The sequence below is a fragment of the Orcinus orca genome, chromosome 7, assembly GCF_937001465.1.
Source record: "Orcinus orca chromosome 7, mOrcOrc1.1, whole genome shotgun sequence".
NCBI classification, from domain to species: domain Eukaryota; kingdom Metazoa; phylum Chordata; class Mammalia; order Artiodactyla; family Delphinidae; genus Orcinus; species Orcinus orca.
Window position 1 is genome coordinate 29,309,476 of NC_064565.1, and position 24,511 is coordinate 29,333,986.

At 37.8% G+C, this 24,511-nt stretch overlaps 1 protein-coding gene across 3 annotated transcripts in view; it reads left to right on the forward strand.

Annotated features, from left to right (window-relative positions):
* Positions 1 to 24,511, forward strand: part of HNMT (histamine N-methyltransferase) — a 35,875-nt gene that overhangs the window by 4,263 nt on the left and 7,101 nt on the right. The window contains exons 1-5 of one of the 3 annotated variants that reach the window (XM_033414335.2): positions 10,335 to 10,569; positions 16,333 to 16,357; positions 19,040 to 19,147; positions 20,184 to 20,314; positions 23,623 to 23,716. In XM_033414335.2, coding sequence (XP_033270226.1) covers positions 10,519 to 10,569; positions 16,333 to 16,357; positions 19,040 to 19,147; positions 20,184 to 20,314; positions 23,623 to 23,716 — 409 coding nt within the window. In that variant the 5' untranslated portion in view covers positions 10,335 to 10,518. Of the gene's footprint in view, positions 1 to 2,947; positions 3,001 to 10,334; positions 10,570 to 16,332; positions 16,358 to 19,039; positions 19,148 to 20,183; positions 20,315 to 23,622; positions 23,717 to 24,511 lie in introns of those variants that run through there. The other 2 variants (XM_004284489.3, XM_049711976.1) reach the window with 2 other exon arrangements.

Below are 24,511 nucleotides of genomic sequence, written 5' to 3' on the forward strand. Positions count from 1 at the left end.
TGGTCCAGAAGATCCCACAAGCCGTGGAGCAACTACGCCTGTGCGCCACAACTACTGAGCCTGTGCTCTAGAGCCCGCAAGCCACAACTGCTGAAGCCTGCACACTCTAGGGCCCACGTGCTGCAACTACTGAGCCCACATGCTGCAGCTACTGAAGCCTGCACTCCTAGAGCCCATGCTCAGCAACAAGAGAAGCCACTGCAGTGAGAAGCTGTGCACTGCAACAAAGAGTAATTAGAGAAAACCTGCATGCAGCAATGGAGACCCAATGCAGCCAAAAAAAAAAAAAAAAAGAAATAACGCCATTTGAAGCAACATGGATGCAACTAGAGATTATCACACTAAGTGAAATAAATCAGAAAGAGAAAGACAAATGCCATATGATATCACTTATATGTGGAATCTACAATGTGACACAAATGAACCTACCTAGGAAACAGAAACAGAATCACGGACACAGAGAACAGACTGATGGTTTCCAAGGAGGAGGGGGTTGGGGGAGGGATGGAGTGGGAGTTGGAGTGAGCAGATGTGAGCTTTTTTTTTTTTTATAAATTTACTTATTTATCTATTTATTTATTTTTGGCTGCCGTGGGTCTTCGTTGCTGCGTGTGGGCTTTCTCTAGTTGAGGCGACCAGGGGCTACTCTTCATTGTTGGTGCACAGGCTTCTCATCACGGTGGCCTCTCCCGCTGTGGAGCACAGGCTCTAGGCACACAGGCCCAGCAGTTGTGGCACACGGGCTCAGTACTTGTGGCTTGTGGGCTCTAGAGCGCAGGCTCAGTAGTTGTGGCACACGGGACCAGCCACTCTGCGGCACGTGGGATCCTCCCGGACCAGGGATCGAACCTGTGTCCTCTGCATCGGCAGGCGGACCCCCAACCAATGCACCACCAGGGAAGTTCCAGATGTGAGCTTTTACATACAGAGTGAATAAACAACAAGGTCCTACTGTATAGCACAGAGAACTATATTCAGTATCCTATGATAACCCATAATGGAAAAGAATATAAAAAAAATGTATATATATGTATAATTGAGTCACTTTGCTGTACAGCAGTAATTACCACAACATTGTAAATCAACTATACTTCAATAAAAATTTTTTTTAAAAAAAGAGTTAAGTCATATAAATCACTTAGCTGTGCCTGGAATAATAATAATAAGTTGAGTGCTTGTCATGTGCAGACACATTTCTAAAAGATTCACATCAGTTACATCATTTAATCCTCACAACTCCTCCATAAGGCAGATACTATAATTATAACCCTATAAGGTAGATGGTATTATTATCCTATTTCTTAGAATCAATAATAAAGGCACAGAGAAGTTCAGTAACTTGCTCAAGGTTACGTATTAGTAAGCTAGGATTTCAACCTAGGTGCTCTGCTCCGTAACCTCACTATGCCAGCTAATGATAGAAGCATTTTTAAGAATTAACCAAGGGCACAGACAGGGATGGGTGTATTAGGACTCATGATTATGAATTGGAAGATAATTAGAACTGAGGAAGGCAACTCATTCACAGGTGTCCTTGACTCTGTGTTTCCCAGTGTCCTTAAGAACTCTGCTTCAATCTGTCTTCTTCCTATTACTCTGGGCAGGCTCTTCACTTTAGCCAAAAACTAGGCTTGTTTACCATCCTGAAGCACAAACAAACAAGCACCGTTCTTTCAGTTCATGTTTCCTCTCTAGCAGTCTCCCTTTTTCGTTCTCTCTCTTTCATCCTTTTTCAAAAATCTCTAGATCTTCTTCTTCTTTATTGAGTTCACTTTTAATCCCACTGCCATCTGACTCCTGCCCTTAACCACCTTTTAAAGCTGCTATTATCAAAGATATTCATATTGCCAAATTCAATGGAGAGTTGCCCTCTTTTTATGTTTTAGTAGTACAGTCTGCCATGTACAATGGCCTTTTCCTTCTCTAATTCTCTTATCATCTCTCTGAGCTTTACTGCTTTCCTCTCTGTCTTCTTTGTGTGTTCCCCCATTATCCCATGACTTTTTAAAAGTTGGTATCTTGTCATAATCCCACTGCTCTTCTCTTTGCAATACCCTTGGGTGATAGAATCTATTCTCCTACTTTCGACCATTACTATATGATAATTCTCCAGAATACATCATCAGTCCTGATCTCTCTCCTACCCAGCTTCAATCTTGCATATCCAAATGTCTGTTGAATTCAGATCAAAAAAAAAAAAAACACTGAAAAAACATAAACTTGCCATAAAATCATACTGTCCAGCTTCCTTTTCGATACCACCCTTCACCCAGTCATCCAAATTCACAACGTGGCAGTCATCGTGCACCTCGTCCTTTTTCTGACCCCTTATTTTTTTTTTTTTTACATCAGTTTAAAGAAAGTCCTACTGTTGCATCCCAGTCCATCAATTCCACTCTATTTCTGTATAGAGCCATAATACTGGGCTTTATTGTCTCACATTTCAACTTGAGAGCAAAGTGGTCTCTTCATTTTTATGTATCAGTGCTTAGGATAGGCACATAATAAATGTTTAATAAACATTTGTTTATTGAAAGGAAATTAGCAAGAAGAAGGAAACAAGGCAAATATCAGAGAGAGTATGAATCACCTTAGCCTTTCTCCCATCTACAATGAATGGCTTATTATATTACCAGACTCAAAGGCCCACTTTTTCTGTTTTTGTTCTCCAAACAATCTTCAAACAAATGCTATTTCCTACGTCTGAGATGTTTATAGTGCTGTTTCTAAAAGTCTCCCAGTTCAAGGTTGGTAATAAGTGGAACCTTTACTTCTAAAGATTTCTGAAGACAGCAATATAGCCACTGAAATGATCGAGGCCTTTCTTGTTGGCCTAGTTTTTGTTCACTGTAATTTTAGTCTGTTCTCTTCAACTAGACTTGATAATCAGATTTTACAAACCACCTGGCACATTTTTCTTAAACTACATAATTTTTTTTTTTTTCAGGATTGGAGACACAAAATCTGAAATTAAGATTCTAAGCATTGGTGGAGGTGCAGGTATGAATAACACATTTTAAAATTTGTATTTCACTCCAAACATCATGCTGTCTGACAGCAATATTGTTCATTCTTTAGGAAAGCCATTTTCCTTTGCTTTTGGCAGAGATTAGTTTATTAAAACCAGTAAGAGACATACCACTTCAACTAAGATTAATGTCCGCATAGATTTATAGCGTTTAGGACATCAGCCTTCATTATTATCTGTGATATGGATACGTGCGGCTTTCTTATTTTTTTTATATAAATGGAAAAAATATAGGATAACTTTGAGGATACCTTTGACCCAAAATGATTTAACTGTTCACAGAAAAGGGAAATTTCATAAGACATTCCTTAAGCTTGTGCCACTTAAACCAAAGTCCATAGACTGGTTAATGGTTTGCAAACTATTACTGGTGCATGAGAAGATAAGTGTGCACTGGAACGTAAATCAATGCACAGCTCCTTTCATTGAGAAAGCATTGCTATGGGGAAAAATATGCTTAATGACATAGCTAATTTACACTCTCGTGACCCCACTCTTTTTGAGTTGCACTGGCCTAAACCATTCCCTTCCTCTGGCTCAGTTCTAAAGCTGCCCGCTAAGAATTCAGCACACTCCCCAACTCCCTTTCGTAAGCAGTTCATGTTCTCATTACTTAGAGCCAGTGCTTTTATCTTAGGGGAAATGGGAAGTCTGGAAAGACAGGTTAATGTGGGTGTAGTTTCTGACTCTGCCACTAATGAACTGTGTGAACTTGGCTGAAACATAAGCTTCAGTTTGCTCATCAGTAAAATGGGAACAGTGAATTGTCTCATAGGTTTGTAGTGAGATTTATATAGATTAGTTTCTAAAGTGCTTCTATAAGGTGGAGGTAGGTCCTTTCTGCAAAAATAAAACAAGAAAATTCATCTCCAGACTGTGTCTCATATCAAACTCCTGAGTAGTGTTTGCTTTACTTTTAAGTTGCTAGTCATCTGGAGGTCCGAGTTAACATAATAATATATATATATATTATATAATATATATGATATATTAATACTATAATAATATAATATAGTCATATATTATTTATAATATATCCATATATAATAATATATAGTCATATATAATATTTAAACATATTATTCATATGTTTATATCCTTATTATTGTTTTCATTTGAAATAACCACAGAGTGATGGTTAGTATAGGTTACAACTTGGTAACAAGTGGACACTACATTACCACTTGTCACATAGTGCCAAATGGTAATCTCTTGAGTCTTCTAAGTGTAATGTTCTAATCCTACATGAATGAGTTGAATTGTGCCCATCTTAACACAAAGATAACCAAGAGCCCTCTAATGGAATAGGATAGCTAGTTTTTGATGTCATCATTTGCTCATTTTTCATAAAATACACTGTAATATAATGTAATAAGGACTGACTCTTAAAATAATTTTACGTTATTATCATCTTTCACCAAGAAAACAGAAACCAACAAGGACAGGTAATGAAAGATACTGTCATGAATGATCTAATACAGTGTGTTTAAGCTAAAATACTCTATTATTGCTTGTGATATTTTATGTCCTAAGGTTTATAAGAGTGATGAATTGCCCAAAGAGTGTCCTATTAATTCATTTAACCAAGACAGTCATTTCCAGTGTGTTTTGCAAATGAATTTCAGGCAACCACAGGCAATGAGACTATCATTTGATAGTGTCACTTGTTCTTGGACAAGAAAAGAAGCCCTACAAGGAAAAGTAATTAAAAACAATCTCTACCGTGGCCAAGTTAATTGACCTTTTAATATAAAGTTAATTGAATTTCTAATGTAAATGTATCAAGCAAGATGCTTATAAGCTATCTAGAGAAAGGAACATTTGCCCCACACAGTGATTCCTTACATAAAGGTGCACATAGGGGCTAATATAGAGAACTTTTCCAAACAGAGGGAGCAGTACTTGGTGTTCTTCTGACTGAGCCCTAACATTGTATTAATAACAAGCTCTGCCTTGGAGAGAATATGGGTGCCCTTTAAGCTCATTCTTCATAAGAAACTGATCAGAAACATAAGAACTGCAAGAGAAATTCAAACTGTACTTCGTCTTCACTGCTCAAGTAAGTTACATGAAATCAAAAGCAAAACCCCTAGGTCTAGAGGTCCTCGGCATGAAAGAGTAGTGTTTTGGGGGAAAGGACACCTCACTCAGTTAGTCTGAGTGCTTATATACCAACTGGGAGATGCTTATCTAATAATCTGTCATTGCCTAACTGCAAGGACTGCAGGCGCAGAAGAAAAATATATAGTGAGGAACTTCCTGTACTTGCCTTAGAGAAATGGGTTCGCCGCATGTTTCACAATCTACAGTGTGCCTGAGACTTTTGCATTATCCTGCGGCTTAGGTATCCTTCCAAATCAGTGTCTGAACTCCAGTCCCTGGCAAAGGAGGCCATTGGCCCCGTGTGACACCTTGTGCTCAGCTCCCATAATGCATCTTACAGGGTTCTACTCTGGCCTTAGCTTATGGGCCTCTCTGGTTTCACTTCCTAGATGTTTTCTTTTGGATGTCCATATACCTACAGATCCTATTCTGCATATCTTTGGTGCATATACTCTCTCTGTATTTGTAATGGTGATACCATTCTCACCATCATGATGAAAAAACACTCCAAAAGCAAACAAACTAAAAACTTCCCTAAATCAAATTGCTGCATTTATATCACTTAATGTTCATATTCTATGGGGGCCTGTTTGATTTTCTTCTCAGAAGCATGAGCAGGGGCTGCTATGTACCCTATCTGTCTTCTGTCTCTTCTATAGAGGTTGGTATTTGGGTGCAGAGGGATTTCATAATTTAAGAGAGAATGTAAGGTTTTAGAAAAAGGTGTTTGGCAATTCAGTTCAGAAGCCAAGCAATTATTAGGGCTCTGAGCAGTTCAAAAGAAAGGAAACTGATGGAAAACGTTTCCATGTCTTCTGTAAGTGATCTACTACATCAGTGAAATACAATTGATAAGCAGCATTGTTATTCATAGATGATATATTCGATGTTAGGAGAATGTTTGAAATAAATATTATGTGTATCCACAAAAGCAAGAGAGGAAATCAGGAGAAAAACAAATCATGTACAGAAATATAGACCATATAGTTTTTACAAAGGCCAAATAGAGAAGTGTAACGCTGTATGTGTATGTGCATAAGTTTGTATACTTTCATGAAACAAAGTGAGCAATGGGAATGCTTCATTCGAGGTCTCAGAGTATTCATATCATGCTTATTACAACAATTTTTTTTTTTTTTTTTTTGGCTGCGCGGCTTGCGGGATCTTAGTTCCCTGACCAGGGATCGAACCCGTGCTCTCGGCAGTAAAAGCACTGGACCGCCGGGGAATTCCCAATTGTTTTTAGCTATTGAGAGCAACTGCATTGTATTCCAAGTCTCATAGAACATGCTTTTTCAGTCCATCTTCAACACTGATGCTTCCTAAAATTAAACCACCCAATGGAACTTCTTCATTACTCAACTTTAAATGAGTGTTGTCGTTATGTTTGATGGTACATGAAGAAAAAGAAACCCATACTCTTTTTGGTAAGGGAGAATGCTGTTAATTTACAGTGCACATTTATACATGGAAAAAGGTTCCAGAAGGCAGTAATGGGCAATGTTTTCTCCTTGCTCTGGGCTTTGCTTCAAGGAGAATCACTTTATCTGCTGCGTTGTTCAGTTCTTATGTTCAAATGCCAGAAAATTTTATAAGGTTTAGACAGGACTCAAATAATCTCATTTTATCCAGCTCTCTACTTTTATTTTTATTAACCTATTATGTACCAACTCAGGTGTCATAACTTATATAATAGTGTATATATAGATAAATTTTTAATCCACTGAAGCAATTCACATATGAAACACAGGTGGTATAAACCCTTTTATAACATTTTTTGGAAAATAATTATGCTGATATATGTTGAGTTAGGTTGTTTTCTTATTCTGTAACATATAGACACCAACATTACTACAGAGATTAAACAATAGAAGAAAATTTAGAGACCATCAATACCCTCATTCTACAAACAAGAAGCCTGAGAACCATCAAGGCAGAATAAAACCCAGGTCTCTTGATTGTAGTCTAGTCCAACAAGCTGTACTAAACAGATATAAAAGTTAACTATCGACTTGGCAAAAGAGAGATTCGGTATTTAGTAATGACCAGCTATTTGAAAATCTAATTTTATCAGATTATTAATCTTGTTTCCTTTCATAAATGGCATGTTAAGGTGACCCTGAAGTTTAAGCTAGGTGGATAGAAGTAGAAAAATGTAATTAAGGCAAGAACTGGAAGAGCCAGTGTACCCAGTTTAGAAGCAGGAGCTGGTAGCAAGCAAAGGTTAATGTTTCCAATGGTCTAGAGTAAGCCAACAGTCTGTATCAGCAACTAAGGAATGACTGGGGAAATATAGGGAATTGGGGGATTTTTTTTGCCTAGAAATAAAGAATTTGAATGTGCTTATTGCCATCTGCAGATATTTCCTATTGAGCAAACCACAGAATATTTGCCCCTAAAGGGCCAGTGGTTAAAAGAGAGAGATTTCTTTGTTCGGTATTAGAATTTACTAATGATCAAACCTGTTCAGAAATGAAAGCACACATCTTGGGATATAAAGAGCAGTCACTCTAGGAGTACTAGCTTAGGCTGGAAAAACACTTTGCACATATGCTATGGAAAGGAATCAGGCACTGATTTCTTGGGTGTTTGGGCCATTGAAGGTGCTTTCAGTCCAGAAAATCTATGATCTTATGAGTAACCTTCTAGAAAGAGGTAGGCATTTCTTCAGAGTGGTGTGGCTAACACCATGTTTTGTTATATTGAAGAAGTAGAGTTTAAATAGGACTTCTAGACATGCAGACGATTTTTGTCTGGATTCTAATTGCTTTATAACTTGACATGAGTAAGAACTGTTTTACTTATGTGCAGCATGCTAGCACTTATTCCATAACTGGAAGGATATGGACTCTAGTCAATTATTAATCTGTAGGATTTAGGACTGTCTACTTGAGATAATTTGGGGCATCAGATACAAAGTATTGTTAAAGGCATTCATAATTATGTGATTTTGAAAAAAACTATTCTACATATATAAATTTACCGAAATAGTTTACCTCATTGTATTGTATTTAAAACTTTCAGTGAACGTGAAAGTACTGTTAAAGACAGACACAGTACAGAATGGAGAGACGTGAACATAATGCTACAATACTGGAGCCACTGTCATTAAAACCGAAATAAACAAGATTGTTTTGGCTAATTCAATAAGGCCTGAAACAGGAAAATGGGGATAATGAGCAGAGTGAAGACAAAACTATCATTATCTGCAGATTAAATGACTGTATACTTAGAAAAGCAAATAAACTCAGTTGTATAGCCTTAAAATTAACAAGAATGCAGTAATGGCCTGATAAAGGTAAAATAGGAAGAAAGCAATATGGTAGATCCACCTTTCTTTTTTTGTCAACATCTGAGTGTTTTTCATTTACAGTTTTGATTATTTTACAATGTACTAGAAAGTCTGTGGCATGTGGTTATGTGTAATTTTGCTGAAGGACAAGTTTGTATCTTCCCAGTTCTTGTGCCAGTTTGGGACACAGTCTCTTAGTCGATGAATATGCTTCTACTTGACATACACTATTGAATACAACTTTGCGATTTAAGACACACAGTCACAGAACCCTGGTGTAGGGTGTCTGCTGTCATCTTCATTTTATACATGGTGAACCTAATCATATATGCCACAGGGGGATTGGGGGTCCTAGAGATTGGGGTCAATGCCCAAGGTCTTCTGAGGCGTTGTCTCTATTGACAATAACAAACTGATAGGAGTGGTAAAAAAAGATACTGGATTGCTGAGCTACTAATATATTCAGTACAAAATATAAGAAACCTATTTGAAGAAAAGTTCAAATTTTTACTGAGAACAATTTGAGAAGATTTAAAAAGCAAATATGCAATAGTGATGAGGTTACAGTGACATGAAAGCTTTCATGTACAAAAGGTAAGAGTTTGAAATGAAACGAAGTTTTCCTGAAAGTAGCGTGGCGTTATATATCAAGAACAGTTCTGATATTCATCTATCACACAAGGACCTTGTGATGCTCGTTGTTAAAATACTGACATACTTGGTAAATAGCCAATCCCTGATGTCCCAACACAGGCCCCGCTGCTGCTTCAGCCTCTCCTCATAGATTCTGTACATCCTCCACCCACCCTGTACCTCAGCCCCCCACCTCCAAGCGTTCCAACAATTGGACTGGTCTTGCCTACCCAGAGGGCCTCTGAAAATGTTCTTTAGTTCTTTAGCCTGCATCCTTTCTCAGCAGCTGGTGTCTGACACCTGTTTTTTTGTTTGTTTTGTTTTGTTTTATATCACCAAAGATCAAGGATCTCATTCTAATCATTAATTCTGGTTCTTGGAATTAATCTGCAGAAGAGGTTTTTGCACAAAAATTCACGGTTCATTGTCAGATGCCTCAGAATAGCAAAAAAACTTAAAACTAAGTATAACTATACATATAAAACTGTATATAAAAATGTATTTCTATGTATAAATACATATTCATATATATTTCCACATATAAATGCACACATTTATATTTTTTTAGATACTTTTATTTATATTATATATGAAAGGTTAATAATGAAATTGATTATCCCACATATCCGTCTTTGAGAATACGAATAGCACTTTCAAATAAATTTTGATATATTCATGGTTTAACTCTCAAGTGGGAAAGTCAAAATAATTCATATACATAATAATCATAATGGGTAAACTAAAGAAAATTATCTGCTCAAAGGGGACAAAAACAACTTAGGAGAAAATAAACCAAAACATTAACCTTTGCTTTCTCCCATAGTGAGATATTTATTTTATTTTTACTTTACACTTCTATGTCTTGAGTTTTCTATAGTATTAATTTTACAGCCAGGGACAGGAAAAATAAACCCAATTTAAATTATAATTTTATAGTTGATGAGAGATGATGGTAAAGAACAGACTCACTGACTTCTGACAGTTCCTTCAGCTATTTGGCTGACGCCCAAAGCACTGTTCTGACACACGTTTTCATGACAATTTTCCTTTGGTTATTTCTGACTCACCGGTAATAATATTGCACCCATACGAATACTTTAAGAACAATCTCGCTTGTGTTGTAGCTTAGCAGATCTTTTCTTCAGAGCCCATCTGTTCTCCCATGGCTGCTGCGAGGACATGGTGGCCATGACGATGAGAGTGAGGGTGATGTGGATCAAGAGGATGGTGGTTGTCGGCTCTCTGGTCCTTCAGGTCCTTGATGTTTTCTGTTGATTATTTCTTGCTTTTTTTTCTACAAGGGCAACAGGCTCTCAGACTGTACGCACGCTAGGGCTGAAAATTTTCCTCGGCAACATTTGTGTTTTAACCACTATTAATGTGGCGGGCCAATGGTGTAAGGGTCAAATGAGAGATCGTGAAGGTTAAGAGCGCCTAAGAACACGGACGCACGCTGATACTGATGAAATCACACCAACTACGTGATTATCTTGGACTACCTTTGTCAGCTCAAGTAGTTTCATCTTATAAATCCTGTCTTTGGGCATGAAGAAGGTAGAAGAAAGTTGGTACTTTATTAAGGGTAATTCAATATAACTTATACACATCATAATATGGTAGGTATAGAATTTACCTCTCTATGTATGTGATGAAGTAGCAAATATCTTTATGTTTAAAATGTATAATTGAAAGGTAAGGCAAAATGCAGTCTTTTTTGAGTTTTTTATGAAATATCTCTACACTTCAGTGTTCATCACCCTTTGGGACATTTTCTCTATGTTTGTGTTTCATAGAACATTTTGGTAGCATGGCTTTTCTTCTGAAGTTGCAAAGCAATCAGGCAGTATTGTTCCTGGGCCAACAGCCGGAAGACACACGAAAGTAAATGGCAATGCCCTTTTGGCTCAGAATTTATATTTATAATCCCTTTCCTGAGACTCTCCAGCTATTTTAATATTCTACTCTTGTCTTTCCATACTGACAGAACTGCCTCCATACTGAGGCTCCCATGGGACAAAAGAGAGAGAGAGAGAGAGAGAGAGAGAGAGAGAGAGAGAGAGAGAAAGAGAGAGACCCAGACAGAGACAGAGAGAGACAGAGAAAGAAAAGAGAAGGGATCTCGTCAAGAATCTTTTATCTTTTACACTGCAGCTCAGAATCAGATTGTTCTTGTTCTGGTTGCAAACCCATAGCTGAAATTATTTTTCATCGCTAAGCAGAGAGTTATCTGGGCAATTTTTCTCCCTAGAAACAATTTTTTTGTGCCTGATACTCTAGTAGAGGGAAAAAGGAAGATTGTAATCTTAATGCAACTGTAATAGAATAAAATTTTTCCTGCTGATACTCTAAAGAATTCACTTTTTTTTTTTTTTTGCGGTATGCGGGCCTCTCACTGTTGTGGCCTCTCCCGTTGCGGAGCACAGGCTCTGGACGCGTAGGCTCAGCAGCCATGGCTCACGAGCCCAGCCGCTCCGTGGCATGTGGGAATCTTCCCAGACCGGGGCACGAACCCGCGTCCCCTGCATCGGCAGGCAGACTTTCAACCACTGTGCCACCAGGGAAGCCCTTCACATATATTTTGATATTAGAAATGAAGCAAGAATAGACGGAAATCAAATGGCTGGAGATAACCTGACCAGTCTTTAATCCTCCATTTTCTTGGCATGGAGAATGTTCTTATTTGGGGCAGCCCCAGGGTTCTCAAGCTGGGCTTTGTGTTTCATTGAATGTAGCTCAGTCAGAAAGACAAGCCATCACGAATACATGATGAGTGCTCTTTCACAGTGTCATTTTATTACGGAGCTGCCCATTTAGAAAGGCAAATCTTCATTTCCTTCTTTCCCAGTCTCCTTCAGCCTTCTCTTAAATGTCACCTTTTCCTGGAGGCTTACATGACCACCCAACTGAAAATCACAGAGCTTCCCCTCATGTCTTCCCCTTGCTATTTTTTGCCTTGGTTTTCTCCACGGGACTTATCATCATACATAACGGTTGGATGTTTTTGTCTATTTTATTCAGTGCTGTATCTCCAGTGATTAGAACCTAGCATTTAGTAGGTGCTTAAAAATATTTGTTGAGTTAATGTATAATAACTTCAATTTATTGAATTATGACTATATATCATGAACTGTGGTAAATTATCTCCATATAATGTCTTTAACATTCAGAGTGACCCTGCAGAGTAGACCATATTATCCCTAATTTACAGATATGCAATTTAAAGGGCAGAGATATTAACAGATTTGTATAAGATATTTCTAGTGAATACTAAATTTGAGTTCAATTTTCTCTATAGCCTCTAACTTTTCCTTTTCATATTTTTGTTTTCCTTTTTAATCAAATGACCTTGGATTTCAAGCAAAAAGGCAACATTCCTCTGCTATCTCATGAAATATATCCTTGAAGTTCAGGGAGTGGAGAAAAGTTGTCTGGAAGATAATATCCCCACCTTTTCCCTATTTTTGAACTTTTTAAGTTCCACTGTCAGGTTTCAATTATATGTTGTTCTTCAAATATAGGTATGATGCATTTAAAATATGGCCCATATGAAAGCAAGATATTATAACCACAAAAATATCTGACTGTGAAATTAAGTAAAACACTCAACTTAGGTCAGAAAGGAGACATGGGAAGTCATACTACAGGGGTAGCTGATTTGAGGGACGGAGTAGTACAAAGGAAAGAGATTTGCAAGGAAGGAGATTTTAAAAATTTAGTTTTCATTTAACTTCCCAAATCAAAAAGTCAGGACAGAAAATAATACAGGAGTGAACAGAACAGAAAAAAACAAAACAAAACACCCACAACCCAGCCTAATAGAAAAAAACCACAAAAAAACAAAACAAAAAAAAACAACCCACAACTCAGCCTAATAGAAAATAATTTTTGATTCATGCTGACACATGTTTGGATTTTCCTAACTTTGCTCAAGCTCCACGTATTGATCAACTGAGAAAATCAGTTACATCATCATAAAATGCCCAGACTCCAAAATCATTAATTTGCTGTGCTAGTCACAAAAGGGGGTGTGGGAGGGAAGGAAAGAAAAGAAAAGAAAAAAAAAGAAGGATGGTATATTGGAAAGAGTTTGCTTAATCCCTATAATTTTTCCATTTGTCACAGGAAACTTTGCAGATTTTGTTCCAAAGCTTTAGGGGGAAACATGCAATAATAAGGCTTTAGTTAACTCAGACAGCTGCTGGCCTAAAGGCTTAGGATGTCATCAATAAGTAGTCTACAATTGCCAGAACCATGATCAAGCAGTGCCTAACCAGAGATCATATATGAAAGGAGACTGACTATAAAATGAATAAGTACTCCCTTACTCCTCTTAAATATTGTTTTCTGGACCTGAAAGTTAAGATTTCCAGAAGGCTCTGCGATGCACAATAAAAGCAGCAGACTGCTGGCTTCCACGTTTCTTTTGTTTACCCCTGAATTTGTGGAGGATTTCTGAATTATCTGACTGATTCATTTCTAGGTTACTTTCCCCCACTCTTTTGGCATATTAGTTTGGCTTGGGAGCTCTTTAAAAGCCTTTACAGGGCATTTAACGTCTGATACTGGAACACATTCATAATGTTATGGCTCCTATTCAGAAGGATCCAGCCGGGAAAGAACAAATGATATTCTTTCTTTCTTTTTTTTTTTTTCATTGTTTGAATCTCTTTACTGCTGGCTCGTGGTACTATAGGGTCTGATAACCCCTCACATGCTTTTCAGTGATTAATGATCAACCTGCTCAGTTGCTTAATCTAGCATTTTAGAGTCCTTGATACTTTTTAACAAACTCATTGGAATCAAGCCTTTGCTAGTGAATAAAATAAGTGCATTAAAGCAATAATTCAGATCAGGGAACACAAGGTTTTATCTGTATTGCCAACTCCAATCAAATAACTGGCAGCTTCTTTTTTTTTTTTTTTTTTTTTTTTTTGCGGTACGCGGGCCTCTCACCGCTGCAGCCTCTCCCGTTGCGGAGCACAGGCTCCGGACGCGTAGGCTCAGTGGCCATGGCTCACGGACCCAGCCGCTCCGCGGCATGTGGGATCCTCCCGGACCGGGGCACGAACCCGCGTCCCCTACATCGGCAGGCGGACTCTCATCCACTGTGCCACCAGGGAAGCCCAACTGGCAGCTTCTGTCTGAAGGATTCTGATGCTATTGCTAGGCTCTGTGAGAAAGCCTGTAGTTAGTGATGTGTGGAAGAGTTCATGCCTAAGAGTCAGTCGGATGAAGTGAGGCAGTGAGGGGAGAGTCTTCCTGGCAGAGGAGAGAGCACAGGCAAAATGTAGGGAAGAGTCATGATGTCGATGGGGGGGGGGGGGGCGCGGGGGAGAGCGAAGCGTAGAAATACAAGAAATTCAGGGTTCCTAGAGACACGAGTTTCAATACATGAAGTTGTGAGAGATGAGAATAAGAAAGCAGGCAAGGTGGTCTGTGCTCAGTTAAGGAGTTTGGACTTAATCCAGTTGATTAGTCATTAGAAGGTTTTAACCTCAGAAATATTGGGCTTGCTTATTAGCTCAGGGTTTTAAATGGTTGTTGTAGTGATGGCTTTGAGGGAGACAAAGTTCAGCAGAGACAGGCTGAACTTTTAGGTTATTATTTTAGTATTCCAAGAGATAGGTAATTTGGGCCTAAACAAGGACATTGCTAGTATGGATGGAAAAGAGAAAGTAAAGAAACATTTAGCAGGAAAACTTACAGGTGGCCAGGGAGGGAAGAGGAAGAAAAGAGCAAAGCTTGGATGTCTGGATGGAAAGTAAACAGGATAGGTGATGTATCAAGAAAATATTTGTAACTAAATTTATTTAGAACTGAATGCTACATGTTTAGACTGTAATACTGCAGAACATCTGAACTACCTCTCTACTGACTCTCTTTTATGGGGGAAAGAGGTTCATATAATTTTTTTAAATGCATTTCTCTTATTTCTGAGTGATACAAGAATGCAAACTACATATGGTATGAGATCAAGGAATATATTGTCTAATGGGAGATCTCTCTCTCTCTCTCTCTCTCTATATATATATATATATATATATAAAATCTCACAATAAGAAATAATAGAGTCTGTTATAAATAACAAACAAAACACAGAAAATAAGTGCCTTACGAGCATGGTGACATTGTTTATTGTCAAACCCAGGATACTTTTAAGAATGAGAGTGGGAGGGAGTAAAAGGAGTAAAATTATTACAGTTTTTTGAAATATTTATTTATTGAACAAATTGTTTTTATTATATCAATTTATAAAATAGTTCTTTTATGTCATCAAAAAGTTTATGAATAACAAATGTTGGCAAGGATGTGGAGAAAAGGGAACCCTAGTACACTGTTGGTAGGAATGTAAATTGGTGCAGCCGCTATGGAAAACAGTATGGAGATTCCTCAAAAAACTAAAACTAGAAATATCAAATGATTCAGAAATTCCACTCCTGGGTATATAGCCAAAGAAAACAAAAACACTAATTCGAAAAGATACATGCACCCCAATGTTCACAGCAGTATTACTTACAATAGCCAAGATACGAAAGCAACCTAAGTGTTCATCAACAGTTGAATGGATAAATAAGATGTGATACATATATCACCATGGAATATTACTCAGCCATAAAAAAGAATGAACTTCTGCCATTTGCAACAACATGGATGGACCTAGAAGGTATTTGTGCTAAGTGAAATAAGTCAGGCAGAGAGAGACAAATACTTGGTTATCACCTACACGTGCAATCTAAAAAATAAAATGAAAGAATGAATATAACAAAACAGAAACAGACTCAAAGAGAACAAACTAGTGGTTACCAGTGAGGAGAGAAAAGGGGGCAGGAGCAAGAAAGACATAGGGGATTAAGAAGTACAAACTACTATGTGTGAAGTAAATAAGCTATACAACAGCACAGGGAATATAGCCAATATTTTATAATAACTACATATGAAATATTATCTATAAAAATTTTGAATCATTCTGTTGTACACCTGAAAACTAATATAATATTGTAAATCAACTATATCTCAATACAAAAAACTTTAAAATATAGTTATTTTTTAAAAAGTATTTTCAAAAATAAAATTGCAGTGATAATATTTTGTTAGAAATTGAAGAAACTTGGGAAACAAAACCAGATGGGACATTAGCACCAGGAGCAAGTACAACTGTCCCTGGCAAACAAGAAGTGTGGTCACCTGACTTATGAAGTCAGAACTGCATTTGACATGCTACCTCCTGAGGAAATAATTTCATTATCTCCTCTTGTTGTTCATTCATTTCTTCTAGGGACCCAGCAGTGAACGCACAGAAGGTTCGTGTCCACATGTGGGCTCACGCTCTATAGAGGTTGTTACATGAACCTACGGGTTCCGAGTCTCCATTGCAATTCTGGCATTGTGTCCTCTGTCATTGCCATAGGAGGCGGGACTGGGTGGCTCTATGGTAGAACATTCTGCAGGTTGGGAAAGGGACAAGATTGGAACGAGCCCTGGGGATGTGCTAGATACATTCTTCCATTTGGGTAGATCCCACGTTGGGTTTGGGAGCCTCAGAATTAATGATTTTTTTAATCTAAAATATATGGCTAGGCACATAGCACAGGGAGATCAGCTCGGTGCTTTGTGACCACCTAGAGGGGTGGGATACGGAGGGTGGGAGGGAGGGAGATGCAAGAGGGAAGAGATATGAGGACATATGTATATGTATAACTGATTCACTTTGATATAAAGCAGAAACTAACACACCATTGTAAAGCAGTTATACTCCAATAAAGATGTTAAAAAATAACAATAATAAAATCATTGCATGCTAATAGAAAAAATAAATAAAATATATGGCTAGGCTGATAGAGGCAAGAACAGAACTTTTGGCCTCTGGGCCTTTGGGGCAAGCTGGAATCTCTCTATTGCTCATTAGGCCACAGATTTTCCTATCAGCCTTTTGCCTTAGTTATCTTTTGTACCCTCCAAAAATAATTACTGTAGAGAAAAACTTCCTATGTCCCTTTAGTATTTGGTGTTTTCCTATTTCTTAGTATGAAGTTGTTAGAAAAACAAACACTTCGGAGTCAGACAAGTATGCCGTAAACTTTAGGCACATTAATGTCCCCTCGGTGTCAAATTACTCAAATCACCTTGTCTAGTTGGGAACAATACTGTGGCGTTTGTGATAGCATTGTGGTCAGGATTAAGTGAGATGTTTCAAGTCAAGTGCCTAGCACAGTGTTTGAGAAATAATAGGTGGCCAATAAATGACGGCTAGAATAATGATTAAGGAAGGACTAAAAGGTGTCAGGTCCAGCTATGGAGAAAACTGTCACATAGGCTTCTTCATCCTCTGTTTCAGCTTCCCTCCCATATCTTCTCCCCCCTAATCCCCACTGTCTCCCATTACCAGTACTTGGGACTCTCATTATACCATTAGACGGCCCTCTTTTCCAAGTCTAGCATCTTTTGTTCCTGATTTATCTTCCTCATCTCCTTCTTTTCACACCTCTCAGTCTTATGACCTATGCTTTTTTCGCCCGCCATATCTAACCTTGTAAAGGTTCTGTTAATGCCATTTATGCCAAAATGTTAAAGACTAATGTCATTTTCATATGCTAGTCTTGCCAGCACATAAGTCTGTTTTAGTGAAGGTCAACATGATAACTAAGAGAATAAAAGTGCAAACTTAATTTGGAGGCATCAGTAATAGGGAAAGAAGAGAGATTTTTAAAGAGAAGGACTCAATGATAACGATAAAAATAACGAACAGCTAACATTTATTAGGTGCCAACTCTATTTTGCACCATGCTTTATAAGCATTGCCTCATTTAATCCCCTCACCCAATAAATTATGTACTATTAATATTGCTGTTTTTCTCATGAGGAAAATGCACCTTGGAGAGATAAAGCAAATTTCCAAAGGTCATAATACCAAGTAAGCGGGTCAGACAGGTTTGGAACTCAAGTCTATCCAACTTACCGTCATCTGACTCTCTTACATAGTCACCTACAGGCTAAATTTTCATCAGGGCAGGTATCTATTTGCTCCTCTTATCATCATTTGCTAGAGCCTGGTGTAGTGCCTGGCACATAGTAAATAATCAATCATTGGTGCATGAATTAATGCATAAATATCTATTCTGCCATAACTTCCTCTCCATTTACCTCTCTGGGATCACCTCTTGCATGGAGACACTGCCTTGCCTAACATTCCAAAACTCTGAATTGCCAGTAGTCCCACATATACGATTCTGTTTCCTGACTTCCTGTCCTCTCTACCTGCAATTCCCATTTCCCCAGAAGTCCCTGGGCTAACTTCCACTTACCCTGTAACAGAGAACTCAGGAGTGATCTGCCATGAAGCTTTCCCTCTCTCTGGCCTCTCCTCCTATCCTCTCCCTCACTGTCTCCTTTCTCCTTCCCACCTTGGTCCAACCCAGCCAGAGTTCTTTCCATGTCTGTCTATACCACTAGACCATGGTGTTTTTGAGGGCACATGTCTGATATACTTTTTTATCCTTTTTTATACCTGACATATTTTGTATGTGACATATATTTTGTATGCATCTGGCCTAGCCTAATTTATCAATTCTATGGCATGTTTTTTTCATACTTAACATCTCTGAAATTGATATACATCTTCCAGTTGATGAAATCTTAAAATTATAATTGACAGTGTTTTTTCTGATTTAGTGACATAAAAAGAAGAGCTGTTTGCATCCTATATTGAAGGGCATCTTAGGCTTACTGTAATATAATAATTCATATTAAATGAAGGCTATATGAATGAATGAATGAATGAATAGCAATCATAGCCCTCCTCAAATCACATTATTCTTCCTACTTACAACTTAGCTGTTCTGCATCATAGACATTGTGGCAGGGCAACAGCTGAGTATTATTCTTTATTTATGCTGGGCTTTCCTACAGATAATAAACTCGTTCAAATTATTCTGACTCATTTCTTTCTGGACTGAGGTGATCTGTTCCCTATGCTTTTCTTCCAGGTGAAATTGATCTTCATATCCTCTCCAAAGTGCAGGCTCAATACCCAGGAGTTAGTATCAACACTGAAGTGGTTGAACCAAGTGCTGAACAAATCTCCAAGTACAAAGGTACTTGTAATCCATGGCGCTGTAGATCAAATTCTGTTCTGAAAGGCCTGTCATCCCAAATGCGGCCCTTCAATCATTAACAACACAGCTGCTGTGGTATGTTCTTGGTAAACTTATTGAGAGAAGAACCTGATTAATTTGTTTTCTTGGCAGGAATGACGAAACATCTCAGAATATAAATAGTGATGAGAATCCCCCCCCCTTTTTTTTTAACTGACTCTCCATCCCTCCCCTGGTCATCAACAATTATTTTTGATATTTATTCTTAGAGACAGAGTCATTAATTCATTCAGAGGTATTTAAACAGAACCCTTGCCCTTAAAGAGCTTACGCTTCATTGCTTACAGCAGGAATCAGGAAACTTTTCTTTAAAAAGGGCCATAGAGTAAGTATTTTAGACTTAGATGGTCTCTGTCACAAGTAATCAGCTCTGCCACTGGAGCCCCAAAGCAGCCATAGACAATACATACACTAATGAGTGTGGGTATGTTGCAATAAAACTTTATAAACACTAAAATCTGCATTTTATATCATTTTTACCTATCATGAAGTATTATTCTTCTTTTGATTTTGTTCAACCATTTAAAAGTGTAATGGCACAAGATATGAAAGAAGCATGAAATCAGAAAGTAGTGTATATTTTTAGCTTGCAGTCTATTTAAAAATAGGTGGTGGGAAGATATGGCCCATGCCATGGTTTGCTGATTCCTGACTTACAGAATCATATCACCTGTCTTACATCAATTTTCCATTGATAAAATTCACCAGTTGATTTCCCATTAACACCAAGATAATAGTACCTATGTCTGATCAGGATTCTCATAATTATTTCTCATTGACTCCATTCTCTAATTTCATTTAACACTAGAGGAAAAACTAGGATGAACTCTTTGGTCTTCTGGAGATTTATAAAAAAGAAAAATGTGCTTTATATCTGTTATGTATATAACACTGATTGCATTAAAATTCTAAATGGAAATGGGTTCCGAATTTGCAGTTAAAATTGATGGTGTGCCACCTCTTCTCCGTATTTTAGAGCTTGTAGCCAAGACATCAAACCTCGAGAACATAAAGTTTACTTGGCATAAGGAGACATCATCTGAATATCAAAATAGAATGATGGAGAAAAAAGAACTTCAGAAGTGGGACTTTATTCATATGATTCAGGTAAGAAATATTTATTGTTATACACTCTCAGAAGAAAGATTTTTCAGAAATATTTCAGAGTACCTAATATTTTAACTTTAAAAAGAAAAATGAAAATCTGATTTCTGATTTTACAAGTGACCATTATCTGTCCAAATTGAAGTTAAAGATGTTGACAATACTAAGAGATTCTCTGTAACATTTAAAAACCCAGTTTTCTCTATGCAAAATACCCCCATAGTTACTGATTTTTTTTTTAAATGCTGGCTTAACTTTTGTGGGATTGAAAGTTCATAGATAGTAGAGTGTAAAACATCCTAACACAATTCTCCAGTAACTCTAATGGTCTGGATGGACCAACATCCCAGAGTTTTTCTGAATCCTCTTGTTTTTGCCTTCTTTTGATGACCTGGCTCATGTGCACATGACAGAAGGGCAGGCTAGATGATTTCTCAGGTCAACAAAGTGTTACTGACATTAGTCAGTCATTACATAGGAATTTATTTCCATGGTCCAGCACTTATAGTGTATTTCTTAGAAATATGATAGTGTATTTCTTAGAAATACGATAGTGTATTTCTTGGAAAGGGGGAGACAATTCAGTAGGTGGTATGGGGACATACTTCCAGAGGTCACTGACATATCTGGATAGCATATAGGTGTATAGGCTTTGGGTGTTGGCTACCATTAAAAGATGTGTATATTTTAGAAATACCACGATGAACAACAAGATGCTTTTTGCTTTCTATAGTCCACAAGCACAGTCATCCCAAAGGAATAAAGTTTTTAAAATCATAGGAAGAAATGACTCCAAGATCAGCATATCCAGGCAATCCTACATCTTTGCTTTCTTAGCGGACAAAATCTTTTACCTATAAGGGAGTCCTAACATTGCTCAGCAAACCTATGTTTCTCTACTAGACTTACTTTCCCACCTTCTCAAACAGCTGGCCCTTGAACAACACAGGTTCGAACTGCATGGGTCCACTTATATGTGGATTTTTTCAATAATAAATGCTACATGACTGACGCAGAACCCCAGAAACAGAGAAACTGCATATAGGGAGGGCCAACTCTGTGTTATGTGTGAACATTTGTGCACAGAGTGTTGGTGTTCCTAACCCCTGCCTTGTTCAAGGGTCACCTGTATAACTATCTCATACCTCCCTCTCTCTCCTTATACCTCCTGTAATCCCTCCTCCACCACTCATTTCCAACTGATGACCTCACGTCCTATTCTGTAGCAAAAAGAGAAACCATCAGGTAGAAAATCATCTTTCACTCTCCAAATCTGCAAACATAGCTGCACCTGTACGCACCATGTCTTTCTTTCCCCTTATTACAAAAGCCTCCCTTTATCAAAAGCCAGTCCCTCCACATATGCTCTGGATCCCATTCTTACAAAATTCCTCTTTTTTTTTTTTTAGCATTTAAAAAAATCTGTATTCTACAAACATACCAGTGAATGCTATAAATAAGGGAATATGACATAAAACAAAATGAAAAATATATGTGAGACTGTTCTCTTTAGTGTACAGAATTCATGACAGTTGCTGCACTATCTAGCTACTTAAATAGATCTATATCTATAACTATATTTATATCTATATTTATATATAGATATAATTCTTATATAATGTTGCAGCTTCAGAGATCATTCACCAGTTTCTCTCAAAAGCTCCACGTCTGTTCTTTCTTTCTTACAGCAACTCTGCTTCCTCTACATTACTCCTCTGTCCCTCTCCATCTACTCTGCATTTTTCTGTGCTATTTCTCTCTCTATTGCTCCTTGCGGTCCTAGCATTCTCATGACATCCTTCAACTTGATATTCATAATCAACTGCAGAGATTCTGTGTCTATTAGATCAAATTTCAGAGCATCTGCTATGACCCGCCTCCTCTTTTCAGCCAGGTCATGTCAGGGATGGTTAGCCATCTTGTGGCTGCATCTGGGTGCCTGTCTATGTATGGTCCCTGTGATGAACAGCATGGAGTGACATGATACTAAATACGGCCTGTGACGCTGCACAAGCTGTGTGCAGCTCCACTGTATTTCATTCATTTGTGTGAGAGGGGCATAGCTTAGGTTGTTTATGCTTTACGCAATAAATTCTATCATGGCATCTACATAAAACATTGAATTCTTGTTTAAGAGAGCTGAAGATGAGATGTAAGAAGTGTCTATGGGGGTAGATTCCAGGGATGTAAGTCCTTAGGGAAAATTTTCTACTGCCAATCTTTAATTCCAAGCTCTATCGTGTTGGGTGGAAAGACCTCTCTCTCCCTGCACTTCACCTTCACCAGAGATGGTTCAGTTATTAAACATGGGTGGGCTTACTTCACTCTGGGTCAGAAAGAGAAAAACAAATACCGTATGCTAACACATATATATGGAATATATTAAAAAAAAAAAGCTACTGGTGAACCTAGTTGCAGGGTAGGAATAAAGAGGTAGACATAGAGAATGGACTTGAGGACACAGGGTGGGAGGGCAAAGCTGGGGCAAAGTGAGAGTAGCATCGACATATATACACTACCGAATGTAAAATAGTTGGCTGGTGGGAAGCAGCCGCATAGCACAGGGAGATCAGCTGGGTGCTTTGTGACCATCTAGAGGGGTGGGATAGGGAGGATGGGAGGGAGGGGATATGGGGACATAGGTAGGCTTATGGCTGATTCGCTTTGTTGTGCAACAGAAACTAACACGGTATTGTGAAGCAATTATACTCCAATAAAGATCTATTAAAAAAAAAAAAAGGGTGGGCTGACTCCTAGCACCCTGGAACCATGCATGTAACTTTAGGCTTTATCCAGTCCATTTCCCTAGAGAATCTGTCAACATCAAAACCTGTCACATTTTCCATGATTTTAAAAAAATCATCTGTGAGCCTACGGTGAAGCTAGTGCAAAGGGCTTAATTTTAAAGCAACGCTCCATGAAATGGAATGTTTCTACGGTGCCAGCACCATTTTTGCCCAGAACTACTAAAACTCACAAAATATAAAGTGAGCATTACAATTCAGTGCCCCCATGTGGAATGCAGACTGTCTCGAGCTATAAATGTCTGTGTTAATGAAGCCAGAAAGAGTAAAGTTTAAGCTGTTTGACTCTAGTTGAGTAAATACCATAGTTTCCCCTCTCCCCAAATATTTTCTCACACTATTATTCTATGTCTATATATAACATCTTTAATTTTTAAATTTCTTAAGTGTTTTGTTGAATAAAAATCCACTCAACTTGAACATCAAACCTTCTAGTGAGTATTTAGTCCAAGCGACAAAGACATTGACATAGAAAAGCATCTCGTTTCTCTCTTCCTTCACTTCTAGATGCTGTATTATGTAAAAGACATCCCAGGCACCCTGAAATTCTTCCATAGTCTCTTAGCTACCGGTGCTAAGATTCTCATTACTCTTGTGTCCGGTAAGTTATTTTCCTTCAGCCTGAATTTTGAAACAGTGATAGCGCATGGATACATGTGTTTGCAGGCAGCTGGTATATTTCATCTTCATTATGAAATTCCTGATTTGGCTTCTGATCAGAGTCAATTAATTAACACAGTATTAGGAAAATCCTTCTCAACAGCTTTCCATTTAGGAGTTCCAGTGGAATTGAATGTCTGTTTACTTCTTTCTCTCGAGCAAATATATCCTTGTTGTCTCTATATAAAAAATATTTATTTAACATACAGCAAATACAACGGATAGGAATGTTTTTAATGAGACTAAAAATAGTAAATATTTCTATTTACCTCCTTTTTGTCTCTTGAATGTCTTTCTCTTCTGTGATGTTTATTAATAAATATCAATAAAATAAAGGTTTAAATAGTTGGGACACTATCCTATTTGATTAATTTGCATTTCTAGAGCCATTATCAATGTTCATTTAGGTTTTCTCAAATAAGTATCAAAAATGGTCCCCTTGTTTTGTTTTGTGTTGTCGTGTTATTTTCCAAAGAAGGCATTTGATCATGTCATGTTGTTTCCAATGATACAATAAGTACCACACAGAGAACATAAGTAAACAGATTAGCAAATGAAACACTGACATTGTTGCATGCATTAATTCATTACTTCTTTCATTCAGCAGTCTTTGTGGATTGTCCACACAGTGCTAGGCAGGTTCACTGCACGTACACAGCAGCCTCTATCTCCCTAAGCTTATACCAGACCCTGTACTCAGAAACCATAGGTCGCAAAATGCATTTATTCTTTTCTT